Here is a 16396-nt window from a genome sequence, read left to right on the forward strand (position 1 = left end):
TGATTAAAAAGGTCTGTTTAAAAAGTTTGGGACAGGACCTTGGCTGATTGAATTTATTTGAATTAATCTGTGAATATTTGTCTGTTCATTTGTTGGATTTTTACGTTGAGAATTCTTAGTAAAAATATTGTTACAGAAAAAAATTCCCAGCATTTGCCATTTGACTGCAGCGGTGAAATAACCTGGATGTTGATTTTTTGGGAGCCTGAGATGCCAAACGTCTCGTTGATGAATTCCTCCATCGGTCATGTACCGAATGATGTTTTTTCAGAGTAAATGTGAAAGTCTTCACTTTGCTGTTGCAATCAGTCAATCGATCAATCAATCAATTAATTGATCATTCAGTAACAGGACCTGTTACGTCTTACATCTTACCTTTTGCACAGTAAGGCTTACATGCAACTTTTGCTGCTCAAAACCGACATGAAACTGAATTGCACTTGAGTTGAATGTTGTAATGATATTGATACAGATGTGTTTAGGTTTTAGAGAGTAACTCAGAGAGCTAAAGTACTGAGTAGTGAGAATCTTTCCTGGACATGCAATTCACTTTTGTTGTGTCATTTAAAGAGAAGAAACCGTGAACCCACACCAGAAGGAGCTCAAAACTAAAGTGGTTAAGATACTCAGTATTATGTTGTTTAATGTGTGGTTTTTTGCCAAATATGTTCATTAAATCAGTTAATGTTTAGGTAAAGATGGCAGAGAAAGCAAGTCAAAGCTTCAGTGGCCCATGTATGTGTGTTGAGAATGTGGCCATAATAATGGAACTTCTGTACCATGATGCATTTGTGAGTGAAACTGGGTTCCAGGGAGAGTCTCTGAGCTTGCTGACTAATGTCTCTCCATGATAGGTGGGGAGGAGTCGGGTTGGCGGGGGGATCGGGGTTTGGGGGAAGTGTATTCCTATTGGTTCATATTGTGTTGCTCTGCCTGCTGGGGCACAGTGACATCTTCAAACATCAGATAGAGCTGGGACTAAAATGACTATACCTCAATTAACAATTACAGGACAACATGTATTTTGGTAAATGGCGTCGTATGATGAATTGCTCCTAATAAGACCAGGTACATGAAGTAACAAAGTGAAAACAAGGTGGATTTACAGTTGAGGTTGACTTCACAAAGATAATATTGTGCTTATTTTTGGATTCTACCCAGGCCTAATGCATTTCATCTACTGCGATTCATCAGAGAAAAAATGCTGTGATGCATATTTTATATTGAGAAGTATTACATCGACCGTTTCAACAGTTCCAGTTATTTCCCACAGCCTCCTTGTAATGTTTGGAGATTCAAGACATTCAGCGTCCACAGGTTTGTTCATTTGAGCTTGACGGGTTGATTTATTCCAGATTCTGCTGTTGTCCGTTTTTCCCGAAAGAAAAACATAAATAAAATAAAGACCGACCCGAAATATACAAATTAAAACGAAGTGATAAAGAGCACTCATGAACCAGTGCTGGGATGTAGGAGAGCTGTTCGCCTCTACGCAGCCACATCTCAGCCACTTCCCTCCCAGTTTTTATCTCCTTTAGGGTCTGTAGAGGGGGTTTGACAAAAACATAAAAGACCTCCTTCAACCCGGCTCCTAATAGCAAGATTAGACTAAATAAATAAATAAAATAATATAATATAAAACAGTATGAAAAATATGAACACAGCCCAGCAAAACATTGTCAATAACTAATATTTAAGGATTAACATGCCTTCCTGTTATTCCTTCCATTGCATTTCTGGATGCAATGATTCATTCGTGAGCCTCAAGCAGCAGAAATATCGTTGGCCAGTTTTCCACTGCAGGGCTGAAGGGTTCTAAGCATGGAGGGTAGCCATTGCAGTGGCGGTTCCACATGGGCATGGTTCAACACAGAACGCTTAAAACCTAGACCCAGTCCGTTTTTATTTATTTTTTATTTTTACGTTTTTAGGCATGGTTAGCTATCCGTACTTGAGACCACAGAACCGTTCTGCGGGATGGTGTAGCGTCATAGCTATTTGCTGATTGGATCTGTGTTTATGTCAGTATTGTGCCGCCACATCCTGCTGCGCTGTTTCAAACTGGGAAACCACAAATACATGAAGGCAGTGCCCAATTTTAAACCCACCATTCCATAAAGGTCAAAGCTTCAATCTCACACCAATTTCTACAAGACAGTGCTGATAACTGGGTCGTGTTGGCTTAGCGAACATGCTGTCAGCTCTGCTCACCAAAGAACCGGATTGATTCTGCCTAACAAAAGCTTCACTGACTCAAGTTTAGTTGATAATGACTCAGCTCTGAGGAGGCGAAGTCGAGGGGCTGATGCTGGAGGGACAGAAAACAAATTAAACCTGGTTCTCTGGTGCCTGGAGCTGGAGCCTCCTACCTAGCTAAGTGCCACTGTCCTAGTTAACCAAGCATGGCATAGCTGAAGAGATCCAAAGACCCCATAGCAGGTTCGCTTCGACTAGCCCCTACTCTGCTATCACAAGTAGAGCAAAGTCCACTGATTGACGATGGAGGGACAGAAAGCCGCAAACGAACCTGTTCTGTGGGGCTTTGATCTGTAGCTTGCTATCGCACCTCAGTACAGGCTTGGTTCCAATGAACTGATGATTAAAAATGCTTGTTTAGAGGATAAAGACTCGTATCTGAGAGCACAAAATCACAGAAAGATAAAAATAGAATTGCTCCTGGTGTCGATTTAGAAGTACAGCAGATGGACACAGAAACCGTAACTGGTCTCACAAGTCCGGACCATGATAATTGTTTTTGGGATATTATCCAGGCCTAGTGCATTTCCCTCATAGCGTATATTGATCTGCTGGCTTGATAATTTCAGCACCCTGCTGACTGTTTGCCACAGCTGGTCCACCCTGAGACCACCCAGGTTACTGTCCTACATGCAAGACATGTTACAAAGAACCAAGAGAAAAAATAATGTAAATGTCCTTATAGTCCTTATATGAAATGATTTTATAGAAAGTGCTGTTGCTGACATTAAGCTGGATTAAAATGATTTACTAAATTAATTTACAAGGTATAACTAAAGAAAGGAAAGAAGGAAAAATAAGAAAATGAGACAGTGAGCAGACAATAAGCAGTAATATGTGGAATTTTGTCAAATACTATACCACTGGTGGGCCTCCCAGAAAACGCTGAGCAAAACACCAGTGGACCGCCAGCTTTGCCATCAGTGTGTAACACTTGGGAGCGATGATGAGGCCTGCATACGCTGAGAGAAGCGAGATTTATTAGGGCCAAATCCATAATCAGGGTCTAAACAGTCCAGGGTCAAAGAGCCAACACGGAGAGATGGAGGGACAGGCATAATGAAAAGGAAGACAGACTAAACACACAACTGAGGCCAGAAGAACAAACACCATGCAATACAATACACAGACCAGCAAACTAACAGGGGAAAACACAGGGCTTAAATACAGGAACAACGAGGGGGGTTAACCATACACAGGTGGACAACACAGGTGAGAACAATCAAGGGCGGAGTCTAGAAACAAGGGGGCAGAACAGGGAAGAAACAAAACAAGAAACCAAAAGGTAAACACAAGCACATGGAGGACTGGGAGGGCCAGTCGTGACACAGTGGGCCAACATTGGTCCACTATCCTTTTGCTATCTGGGCTTTGTGCACTGCAACTTACCAAACCTGAGAAAAACTAAAAAGTAAATACTGTGATATTTAGTTTGTACTGAGCAGCATCGTGAGGTCATATCTTTGCCATATCACCCAATATTAACTACAGGACGCCTGACATTGTTTATGAACAGTAATTCTAATAACAGCTGCAGGTGCTCTGGAAACCTCGTTACCATTTAAAATGTTATGATCGTTTGATATTTCTTATGCAAATCAGTCATTTCTTTCCAGATTTTATTTTATTTTCATTCTCGATGTGTTGTCTGATGTTTAACCGCGATCACACAGTCGACTTGTACACGTTCTCGTATTTGAAAATCATTCATCTAAGGAATAGAGCTTAACACAATAACGTTGAGTTAAAACGCCGTTATATAATTATGTTTTGGCAGCGCCTCCCAAAGGAAGAGTTAAAACGACTTACATTACGGGAAAAGCATCTAAAGTGACTCGCTCTTGCAGTGTCTGACAATCTTTACAGTCTGCAGGGAGACACAGACACAGCTCAGAGTGCGTGAATCATTCACGTGGCTCGTTTCTCAGTTGCATGTCACTGAGTTAAAAGAATACGAGTCTTTGGCAGCTTTGAAACGGTGAAAGGAATGATGCAACATAACAAAGCAACCTGACAAACAACACAGACAGGGATTGTTTTTCAGCCGCAATGACCCAAACGTGTGGATCTTGGGTGCTAGTGTTTTTGTTTGATTGTCCTCGCTGGTCTCCATGCTTGGTTAGCCACTTGTGTTCTCATTTTTGAGGACTTATGCTAGATAAATCCAATCAGCCACCTGCGGGGGCGATTATACGGCTGACTGAGACCCGAGCCTGTTGACAAAAGTCCCCGACGGATCACGGGTTTAGACACACGGTTTGTTTAAGAGACTCTCTGGGAATACAAAGCACAGAAAGCACCAAACTGCCAGACATGCAGATCCCTGAATGCTTATCTTGATTGCTCTGTTTTTCGCCAGCTACCTTGGGCACGGAATCAAGGTGCGTCATGAAGTGATTCCAGCTTTGACCGCACTTGTTTGACCACATGCTGCTTGCCTGTCATTTCACCACATGCTGTGGATGAAAGAACCAAACGCCTGGAAGCCTCGACAGTGACAAAAACAGATGATTAGAGCTGCAGTAAGACTCATCTCCACTACAGAACGACGCTCAAAGATGCTGAAAACGATGCTTAGTGCTGAGAATTTTCCAGTCTGAATGTGCAGAGAGGCTGCAGAACATGTCGCCCTTGTTTTGCTTCACGGAGTTGAACTCCGCTTTCCAGCCACAGCCTGGGTCTTATTCATCACCGGGGGAAAAGGCGGGTAATCAGTCTTTCTTTTTTGGAGGAGCGAATGCATCATTTTCCCACCGCGCGAGAGACGCTATAAAAGTGGATTGAATTTCATTTACAGGAGCCTATTAATTCCTCACTGACATGAGTATTGATTGAGGGCTCGCAGCACTTGTTAATTCACCTTGCCCGGGCATGTTTTTATTTATCTTTTGTTGCCTCGAAGGTTGCAGGAAAAAAAAAAATCAAGCTGAAAGGATTCGATACATGTGTATCTCCCTGGCCATAAAAAAAAACAGCATGTTGGAAAGTTTGCTGACGGCAGGAGGAAAATAATACATGATGGCTGGCAAAATTAAATCCATACAGAGGGACGATGTGAACGCCCAGTGTGTTGCGTAGTAATGTGAGACTTTTTTGTCTTTTTAGAGTTTTGAAAAGGACAATTCTCTTTTATTCTGCTGTATGTGTGAAGTAGAATGATGGGATTAAGGAGTGTAGATGTTTACTCGTGAGATAGCCTGGGCAGTCACCTCCTCAATGCTCTGATTAACCAATTAAGCTAATTATCAGGTAGATGTGGGCATCATATTAAACAGCTCTTCATTACTGGGGATTAACATATGTCTGAGTGTGCCTACTGGTGTAGAAGAAGGAATAAATTATATCACATTTCCACCGCATGGTACAGCTCCACTCGACTACTCAGCTCTATTTGCTCCTGGCACCAGCTACTAACTTAAGTTACAGATAAAGTTATTGATGTAAAAATGTCAAAACTAAAGTGTGTACATTGTGAAAACTGTGAGAGCGCCCCCTGCTGTTTATCAGAGTGCCCATTGCTGTTTATCAGAGCACCACCTGCTGTGTATTAGAGTACCACTGCTCTCAGTTTCAGTCTCCATTTCCCAAACGCTTTAGCCGAGCGCACTAACATTCCTGCTCCTAATAAACAGACACTCGTTCAACTCCGCCTCCTCATTATTCACCACCGTCACTGTAATATTTCATCATCTACATTAACGCAGGAAGGTGATCAGAGGGGCGGTGGAGTTCGAGTCGGCAGCGTCTGAGATGTTTAAAACGCAGAGTTAGAAGAGAAAAACATCTCCCAGTGAAAGCCGCGTTTTACAGTAGAAATAAATGGAGCTCATTATGCTGGTAGTGAACTACGCTGCCTGACTCAGCCGCCTCAGAACCAGAGAAACGGGCCTTAAACAGGAGTCAGGACCCTGCTGGGGTTCATCCCAAAGTTAGGACAGGATGTAGGAGGTTTAGTCCAGTTAGGATGTTTGTGTGATGCCGTTTTCTGATCTGCAGTTAATGATGAGATGATGAAGGTGGAGCTGATATTCTGTAAGATCTACTGTCTGAAATTCAGTCTGTACTGAAGTCGTCATGGAGACTAAACAGATCAGGTTTCAGAGTTAAGACGTTTCTGTAACATGACCCCAGGCAACTAAAGTATAATAACATTTTCCCAGTTATTCACTGTTGTTACCTGCCCAGGAGATTGAAGGGAACAGTGTGTTGATCTTATTCATTCTGTTTTTTCTGCTACAGTTGTTGCTCATATTCAGCTGGAATCTGAAAGCAACCCCATAATGTCCTGCATTTTAAGTGTGAGGACATACATAACAACAGGGTTCTTGTCTGTTGGACAATATTGATGAGCTTATTACCTACTTTGAGCTCCATCTACACCATCTAAGTGTTGAATTGGTCTAAAAATGTCACTCTCAGTTTGTTCACACCTTAATAAGCTTCAATTCCTTTCATTTAGCTCACAGTTTCTCAAGGTTCTCTCCAAATATTCTTATTATAAGATCGTATCTGGCCCAGAGAGACTGGTGCTGACCCTGTTGAAGAGAGTGCAGAGAAGATAGCACTTCAGATGTCTTTGTGTTTGTGTCCAGGGCTGGAGAAGGTGGGCCGCGACTCCAGTTACGAGCAGGAGGGGAAGGTTCAGTTTGTGATGGACGCGGTATACGCCATGGCCCACGCTCTTCACAACATGCACCGTGACCTGTGCTTCGGATACCCAGGCCTCTGCCCCCGCATGAGTAACATTAATGGAAAGGAGCTGCTGGAGTACATCCGCAAGGTCAAGTTTAACGGTGAGTGATTGGCTTTAGTGCTCATTTGAACAGCTGCTCATCTCTAGCTGTGGTATTTAACGAGGCAGCGTTAAGAAATGTTTGAGCTCTATTAGTTTTACCAGAGGAGCTTGTGTAACGTGGTGGGTGGCATTTTACTGGCTCGTTTGTATGAATAGTAGTCAAGGCTTCTAGAGGTGAGTCCAAGTCAAAACAGAGATCTGATAACATTGAGTCTGAGTTGGGATTATCAATTAGATCCATAACCAGCAATTAATACAGTTATTTAAACATGTAGAGACAACACTGTTTCATTCTGTTCAAAGGTTTCATTGATATTCAGTAACGGTAGAAAAGAGGTTCAGTTTCCAGTTTCCACCTTACCCTGAGACTGAGACAAGACTGAGTCCAAATCATGTTGAGACCAGGGCAAGACTGGGACCAAGTGTTGTTGGGAACAAGACAAGACTAAAACTATGATGTTGAGACTGAGATAAGACAGAGTTCAAATGATGTTGAGGCTAAAATGAGATCAAGTCTAAATTATCTCGAGACCAAGACAAAACTAAGTCCAAATAATGTTGAGACTAAGACTAGGCCAAATATAAATTATATCAAGACCGAGATCAAATGATGTCGAAACCAAGACGAGACTAAGACGAAATGATGTGGAGACCAAGACTAGGCCAAATATAAATTGTATCAAGACTGAGACCAAATGATGTCAAGACCAAGACGAGACTGAGACCAAGTGATGTGGAGACCAAGACAGGACTGAGTTCAAATGATGTTGAGATGGGATGAGATTAAGTCTTCATGATGCCAGGACTAAGACAAGACCACGGCCAAGATCAAATAATGCTGAGACAGGATGAGATGAATTCTTAATGATGCCAAGACTAAGAAAAGACCAAAAACAGCTGCTCATCTCCAGCTGTGGTATTCAACAAGGCAGCATTTAGCACTGTTTGAGCTGGATTGGGTTTACCAGTGGAACTTACGTAACATGATGTGTGGGATTTTGGCTTGTGTGTGTATGGGGTAATAAATCATGTTGAGACCAGGACAAGACTGAGTAAAATGAATTTTAAGACTGAGATAAGACAGAGTTCACATAATGTAGGGGAGATGTAGCTCAGTGGTTCAATCCCCTAGATCTCCATATGCTGTGGGCTGAGCTGGAGGTTAGGTAACCAACCTTGTGAGGTTGCTGGATCGATCCCCTCAGCTGACAGTACGCACCTGAAGTGCCCTTGAGCAAGGCACCTAACCCCCAATTGCTCCCTGGGCACCATGGATAGGGCTGCCCACCGTTTCAGGCAAGTGCCCCCTAGTGTGTGTGTTCACTAGTGTGTATGTATGTGGGTGTTTCACTGCACGGATGGGTTAAATGCAGAGGTCTAATTCCTCTGTGTTCAGAGACAGTAGGCTAATTAGAATTCTAGATCTAATGATGTTCAAATGAGGTCAGGTGCTGATGTTGGATGATCAGTTCTAGATCACTCCAACTTATTCCAAAGGTATTGGATGGGGTTCCATCACATCTCACAGTTCCACTGGTCCACAGCCCAATGCTGGATGGCTTTATACCCCTATAGCCTCCCCCTCTTGACATTGGGTATGGTGACAATAGGCTCATGTGCAGCTGCTCTAGAGCATCACAGACTATTGGCCAATGATTTTCTATGGAGAACCAATGTCAGGCTAGTTTGTATGGGTAAATGGGGCAGTCGTGGGCTGGAGGTTAGGGAACCAGCCCTGTGACCGGAAGGTTACCGGTTCGATCCCCAGGGCCGACAGTCCATGACTGAGGTGTCCTTGAGCAAGACACCTAACCCCCAACTGCTCCTCAGGCACCGTGAATAACACTGCCCACCACTCTGGGCAAGTGTGCTCACTGCCCCCTAGTGAGTGTGTGTGTGTGTGTATTCACTAATGTGTTTGTGGTGTTTCACTTCATGGATGGGTTAAATGTGGAGGTGGAATTTCACTGTTTGTGGGATAAAACAAAGTATCACTTAATACTGTTGTAGTCAAGACCACGAGAGCTGAGTCCAAGTCAAGACATAGGCGTGGACACCTAAAGTCTGAGCCAGGATTATCAGTTAGATCCATAACCAGCAATAAACTAATTTTAATATGCATGTAGAGACAGGACTGTTTTATTCTGTTTGAAGGTTTTGAGATTTAATAATGGTAGAAAAAAGTTGAGTTTCCAGTTACCTCACATAGTGGAATTGCATTAAGCTGGTGACAACTGTTTCCAAATCCACTTGACTGAGACAAGACCAAGTCCAAATGTTGTTGAAACCAAGAAAATGATGTTGAGATTGAGATGAGATCAAGCGACCAAGACAAGACTGAGATGTCAGAAGCGAGATGAGACCAAATGATGTTAATATTGAGAAAAGACTGAATTCAAATGATGTTGAGACTAAGACGAGTCCAAATTGATCATGACCAAGATGAGATTGAGATCGAATGATGTTGAGACTGAGAACAAATGATGTCAAGACCAAGAAAATATCAGGAGTAAATGATATCAAGACCAAGATGAAATTAAGATCAAATTAGACAGAGATGAGAGAAAGACCAAATAATGTTGAGCCAAATCAGAGAACAAATTATTTTGAGACCAAGACAAAACAGAGATCAAATGATGTCAAGACCAAGACAAGATTCACACCGAGAACAAATGATGTTAAGATTGAGATGAGACTGAATCACCAGTGTTACACGACAGACAGCACTAGGGTTGCACTGATCTTGAATTTTGGTGGCCAGTTCTAATTCTTTTCCAGGCAGATTGGCAGACAACTGTTTTTGGGTCAGATTTATTAGTTCAAAGACTTTTTTCATCTTTTTTTTTTAATTAACAGGCAACAATGACGTTAAAATCAGTCCATTAAGTTTGTGTTTATCCCACATTATGAGACATACACAATACTAACTTACCCTGACAACAACAAACTTCAGACAAAGAGCTGACACAAGGCAGCGAAAACAATCTGAGATGCAAGGATGTGATGACGAGGAATCTAACCAGTTGACCAGCTGAGATTCTTCACTTAGTCAACACCGATAGATGTAGGGCTTAACAAATCTGCACATGTTAAACACTGAAACGTCAATAGAATTGTGTATGCAGTGCCAGCTCTACCTAATAAGTGACATAAGCAGTTTCTTGAAGTCCAGGACTTCTGGGTTATTACTATACTATTAAGTTGTCTAAGATGCTTGAATGAAGGGAAAAAGCTACTGGTTAGTCTTGCCTCAAAAATGGAGAAGAAAAACAGAAGATGCAGAGACAAAGCATGAAGATGTTTTTTATGGTGTTAATGTACCATTTGTTTTGGCTTATAGTTGGACAGTAAGAAGTCATGGGTCTGGGTCTTTCTAACAAAGTAGGTCCACCTTAGACTTTCAGATTTTCAGAGAGAGTTTCGGCTTCACAAACCTCATAAACACAGACATGGTTAACTTATTTTACAAAATAGGTTAACAATTTTCACTGTTGATACTCAGTATATATATATATATATATATATATATATATATATATATATACACACACACACACACAAACACACACACACATCGGCCACTTTATTAGGTACACCTTGTACACCTTGCTAGTAAAAGGCTGGACCCCCTTTTGCCCTCAGAACTGCCTTAATTCTTTGTGGCACACTTTCTTGGTTGGTTGGTTATTTGAGTTCCTGCTGCCTTTCTATCATCTGGAACCAGTCTGCCCGTTCTCCTCTGACCTCTCACATCAACAAGGCATTTTCGTCCACACAACTGACCGCTCACTGGATATTTCCTCTTTTTCGGACCGTTCTCTGTGAACCCTAGAGATGGTTGAGCGTGAAAATCCCAGCAGATCAGCAGTTTCTGAAATACTCAGACCAGCCCGTCTGGCACCAACAACCACGCCACGTTCAAAGCCCCTTAAATCCCCTTTCTTCCCCGTTCTGATGCTCGGTCTGCACTTCAGCAGGTCGTCTTGACCACCTCTACACGCCTAAATGCAGTGAGCTGCGGCCGTGTTATTGGCTCATTAGCTATTTGTGTTAACAAGCAACTGTACCTAATAAAGTGGCCGGTGAGTGTGTGTATAGTGCACCAGTTAGCAAGATGAGGGGCCTCCCTGGGCTTTTCCAGGGCTTTGTCTGGTTCTGCATCACCTCATGTCCTGTCTCTGTACCTGCCTTGGTCCTGTCCTTGTCCAAATCCAGTTCCCTGTCCTGGTTCTTTTTAGGGTCCCTCTTTCAGCCCCATGAATTTGACTCTGTGGAGTTCTCTTTTCCATTTCAGAAACTGTTAAGGGGAGGGTTCTGTCATGGTTTCCCAGCCAGGGTCCACATTTGTCAAGTCAAATCAAATAAAAATTTATTTGTATAGCACTTTTTACAACTGGTGTCATCACAAAGCAGCTTCACAGAATTCCAGACAAGACAAAGTTTTAACAAGAGTGTAAAACCCCCAGGTGAGCAAGCCAGGGGTGCCAGTGGTAAGTAGAACCTCCCTCAGAGCTGAGGAAGAAACCTTGGGCGGAACCAGGCTCACCAGGGGGACCCGTCCTCCTCTGGTCAGACTACCTACAGAGTTATTATACTACTAATATTAATAGCAGTAGTATTAGTAGTAGGAATAGCTGGGAGTCCATGAGAACATCAGTGTAGGGTGGGCAGCTAGTCCAAGGCAGGTGGCGGTAGCTGGGCGTGGGCAGCTGGTCTGAAGTGGGCAGCAGGAGGGCTCAGCAGTCAGTCGTCCTTCAGGAAAAAGGCAGGGAGAGGGAATTAGTTTTATTCTATCCATTTGTACATAAACAGGGGATGTAAACATTTCCAGAGTGAGGCTAACGACTCCGGCAGATCTGACTATGACAGCTTAACTAACAGGAGAGAACCAGAAGGACACACAGACACAGCAGCACTCTGAGACAGTCTGGCGTCCCTCCGCTCCACCGTCCACAAACCTGAGTGAGGCTGGAAAGTCGGCGAGATTTAAGATTAAATCTGGTAATTTACTTCTTGCTAATTTTGGACCCAGAAGGAGAACCTCTGTTTTATTACTGTTTAATAGGAGGAAGTTCCGTGACATCCAGCCTTTCACGTCTTTTACACAGTCCTCCATTTTCTTTAACCTGTATTGGTCATCAGGCTTGGCTGATATGTACAGTTGAGTATCGTCTGCATAACAATGAAAGTTTACGCCATGGTTACTTATAACTGTGCCTAACGGTAACATGTATAGAGTAAATAATAATGGTCCTAATATAGAGCCCTGTGGAACTCCAAATCTCACTTTTGAATAATTGGAAGATAAATTGTTTACCCTAACAAACTGATAACGTTCTGATAGGTAAGATCTGAACCATGATAGGGCCGTCCCTGTGACTCCAACCATGTTTTCTAGCCTTTCTAGGAGAATATTGTGGTCTATTGTATCGAAAGCCACGCTGAGGTCAAGTAGCACTAAGAGAGATATGTAGCCTTGATCAGAGGAAGAAGAAGATCATTAGTTATCTTATCTAGAGCGTCTCAGTGCTGTGGTGTGGCCTGAATCCAGACTGAAATTTTTCATATATATGGTTCTTGTGTAGATATGAACTAAGTTGTTGGGCCACAGCTTTTTCTAAGATCTTAGATATAAACGGTAAGTTAGAAACAGGCCTGTAATTAGACAAAACGGTGACATCAAGATTTGGTTTCTTGATCAGGGGTTTGATAACTGCTAGTTTAAAAGCTTTGGGTACATGGCCCAGACTAAGGGACGAGTTTACAATAGTTGAGATAGGGTTTATAATAACTGGCAGGAGTTCTTTGAGTAATTTTGATGGAATTGCATCGAGTGTGCAGGTTCTCTATTTCTAGCTGTGGGAATGGGTAAAAGGTTTCCAGGCTCTTTTCTACAGCTGTGTTTTCATTTATATCAGCCAAGTCAGATGACGGCCAAGCTGGATTTGAATTTGATACTGTGGGTTGAATTTGTTGTCTAATATTATCAATTTTATTATTAAAGAAGTCCATAAAAGCTTCACTGGTGAGAGTTGCTGGGATTTCTGGTTCAGTACCTGCCTGATTTTTTGTGATTTGGGACATCACATTAAACAGAACTCTAGGATTATACTTATTACTCTCGATCAGCGAGGCCAGATATGCTGAGCGAGCTTCAGTGAGAGCATTTCTATCCTCTATAAGGCCGTCCTTCCAGGCAGAGCAGAACACTTCCAGCTTGGTTTGACGCCATTTCCGCTCTAATTTCCGAGCTGTTTGTTTTGAGGTCCGGGTTCTATCGTTGTACCACGGGGCTTTTTCTGCCTTATTCTTTTTATTTTAAGTGGGGCCACATTTTCTAAAGTGGATCGTAAGGTATTTTCTAAATAATCGGTTAGTAAATCTAGTTCAATTGGGTCTGATGGAGTGGACACTGGGGTTGATGGTTATGGGAAATTTTCTAGGGTGGTAGAAGGTTTTATTGAGCACTTTGTAGAATAACGAGGGGACGTACATCTATTATGCCTACCCTGTATCGTCACTCTAGCTCTGGCCCCTTGTCATCCTGCTCACCTGTGTTTAGTTTGTAACGCCTTCCAGCTGTGTTTAATCGTTTTTCTGTGTATTCATACGCCTGTGCTTTTGTGTCCTGCTCTGCAGTGTTCCTGAAATTCTGCCCTTTTCTGTGTTTCCTCTTTACTTTTTGTTTCCTTAGTTTTTTCCTGCTGTTTGTTTTGTTTCACCTCCTGGTTCTGGTTCATGGATCTCTGCAATCTCTCTGTATCTGCCAGCTCTATTTCTAACCTACATTTCCACAAACAACCTAAAAGGTTTACACTAGATGTTGGAACATCACTGTGGTGGTGGTGTGTTAGTGTGTGTTGTACTGGTCTGAGTGGATCAGACACAGCAGTGCTGCTGGAGTTTTTAAACACCTCAGTGTCGCTGCTGGACTGAGAACAGTCCACCAACCAAAAATATCCAGCCAACAGCGTCCTGTGACCACTGATGAAGGACTAGAGGATGACCAACACAAACTGTGCAGCAGCAGATGAGCTGTCGTCTCTGACTTTACACCTACAAGGTGGATCGACAAGGTAGGAGTGTCTAATAGAGTGGACAGTGAGTGGACACAGTGTTTAACCTCCAGCAGCACTGCGGAGTCTGATCCACTCGCACCAGCACAACACACACTAACACACCACCACCACGTCAGTGTTACAGCAGTGCTGAGAATGATCCACCACCCAGATAGTACCTGCTCTGTGAGGGTCCATGGGGGTCCTGACCACTGAAGAACAGGGTAACAGAGTATCAGAGAAACAGATGGACTACAGTCTGTAACTGTAGAACTACAGAGTCCAGCTATACAGTAAGTGGAGCTGATAAAGTGGACAGTGAGCGTAGAAACAAGGAGGTGGTCATGATGTTCTGCCTGACCGGTGTATTTCTTCATAATAAGCCGATATTCTACTCTGCTCAGCCCCACAGCTGCACCTTATTAAGAAGCCTTTATAACATATGAAGTTACTCAGGAAAAACTGTGTTTGGTTCACATTTCTCAGCATCTTCATAGCTTTAAATACGCTGTGTCTTGATCTCGTCACTGTACCCGATGTTTCATGTAAATATTAGTCTTTCTACTCTTCTAATTTCATCTCCCTCCGTCTGCTCGCTGGTTTGCAGCTGCTTGCGTTTCTTCCTTCAGTTTGACATTCGCGTAACTGCTGTTGAGCGATTAAGTTGAGGGAGGGAGGGAGGGAGGGAAAGGTGGAGGGACGGCTGGGCCCCTCGAAAGCTCATTAATTCACTCTGTACAGGGCAGCGCCATCCGTGCCGCCTGCTCCAGCAAATCACAATTCTCAGCCGTCACTGTCTGAAACAAACCACGGATGCGCACGACGGAAAGAGACAAAAGCTGTGTCAACTCCGTCACTGTGCTTCTGTGAACGCGACCAGACGTGCCTCGGTGTCTTGGAGCGCTGTCATCTCCGTTTCAGTGCAGTGTCTGGTAGGCACTTGTTTTTAAAGCGCCCATATCACAGAAAAGCCATTTTTAAAGGGCCCGTATCACAGAAAAGCCATTTTTAAAGGGCCCGTATCACAGAAAAGCCAGTTTTTCTCAAGTGTTTGTGGGAATAAAAGACTTTGACACAGTGTAAATTTTGATTCACCTTCCAGTCCATAGAGTCTGTATTTTGGTGCTGATCAAAACTCGATTTTTAGACGGGGGCTGGAGGTCAGGGAACCAGCCTTGTGACCAGAATGTCACCATTTCAATCCCCTGAGCTGAAATTACATGACTAAGGCGTTCTTGAGCAAGACACCTGACCCCCAACTGCTCCCTGGGTGCTGTGGATCGGGCTGCCCACCACAAGTGTGCTCACTGCCCCCTAGTGTGTGTGTTCATCTGGAGAGGAGAGGTTTGCACTGGAGAGGAGAGGAATGAAGGTCAGTAGAGACAAGACGGAATACATATGTGTGAATGAGAGGGAGGCAGGTGGAAAGGTGAAGATGCAAGGAGTAGAGGTCGTAAAGGTGGATGACTTCAAATATCTTGGGTCAACCATCCAGAGCAATGGACAGTGTAGAAAAGAGGTGAAGAAGAGGGTGCAGGCAGGATGGAGTGGGTGGAGACGGGTGTTAGGGCTGATGTGTGACAGAAGGATAGCAGCAAGAGTGAAAGGGAAGGTCTACAAGACAGCAGTGCGTCCTGATATGATGTTTGGTTTGGAGACTGTGGCTCTGTCTAAAAGACAGGAGGCTGAGCTGGAGGTGGCGGAGATGAAGATGCTGAGATTTTCGTTGGGAGTGATGAGGATGGACAAGATTAGAAATGAGCAGATCAGAGGGACGGTGAAGGTGGAGCAGTTTGGAGATAAAGCCAGAGAGGCCAGGTTGAGATGGTTTGGACATGTGTTGAGGAGGAATAGTGGATATATTGGGCAAAGAATGTTGGAGATGGAGCTGCCGGGTAGAAGGAGAAGAGATAGACCTCAGATCAAATCAAATCAAATTTATTTGTATAGCACTTTTTACAACGGATATTGTCACAAAGCAGCTTTACAGAATTTCGGAAAAGACAAAGTTTTAACAGGAGTGGAAGAATGTACAAAACCCCCCAAGTGGGCAAGCCAAGGGCAATAGTGGCAAGGAAAAACTCCCTCAGATCTGAGGAAGACACCTTGGGAGGAACCAGGCTCACCAGGGGGGACCCATCCTCCTCTGGTCAAACTACCTACAAGTGATTATACTACTAATATTAATAGCAGTAATATTGGTAGTAGGAATAGCTGGGAGTCCATGAGAACATCAGTGTAGGGAGGGCAGCTAGTCCAAGGCAGATGGTGGTCCTTCAGTGTCCGG

At 43.3% G+C, this 16396-nt stretch overlaps 1 protein-coding gene across 4 annotated transcripts in view; it reads left to right on the top strand.

The window, feature by feature from the left end:
- The window catches only part of grm8a (glutamate receptor, metabotropic 8a), a 400562-nt gene that overhangs the window by 297380 nt on the left and 86786 nt on the right, over positions 1–16396 (top strand). For all 4 annotated transcript variants that reach the window (XM_037538676.1, XM_037538670.1, XM_037538683.1 and 1 more), the window contains exon 7: positions 6849–7049. In XM_037538676.1, the coding sequence (XP_037394573.1) occupies positions 6849–7049 (201 nt within the window). The remainder of the gene's footprint in view (positions 1–6848; positions 7050–16396) is intronic.

Source organism: Pygocentrus nattereri, chromosome 1 (assembly GCF_015220715.1).
Source record: "Pygocentrus nattereri isolate fPygNat1 chromosome 1, fPygNat1.pri, whole genome shotgun sequence".
Classification (NCBI taxonomy): Eukaryota; Metazoa; Chordata; class Actinopteri; order Characiformes; family Serrasalmidae; genus Pygocentrus; species Pygocentrus nattereri.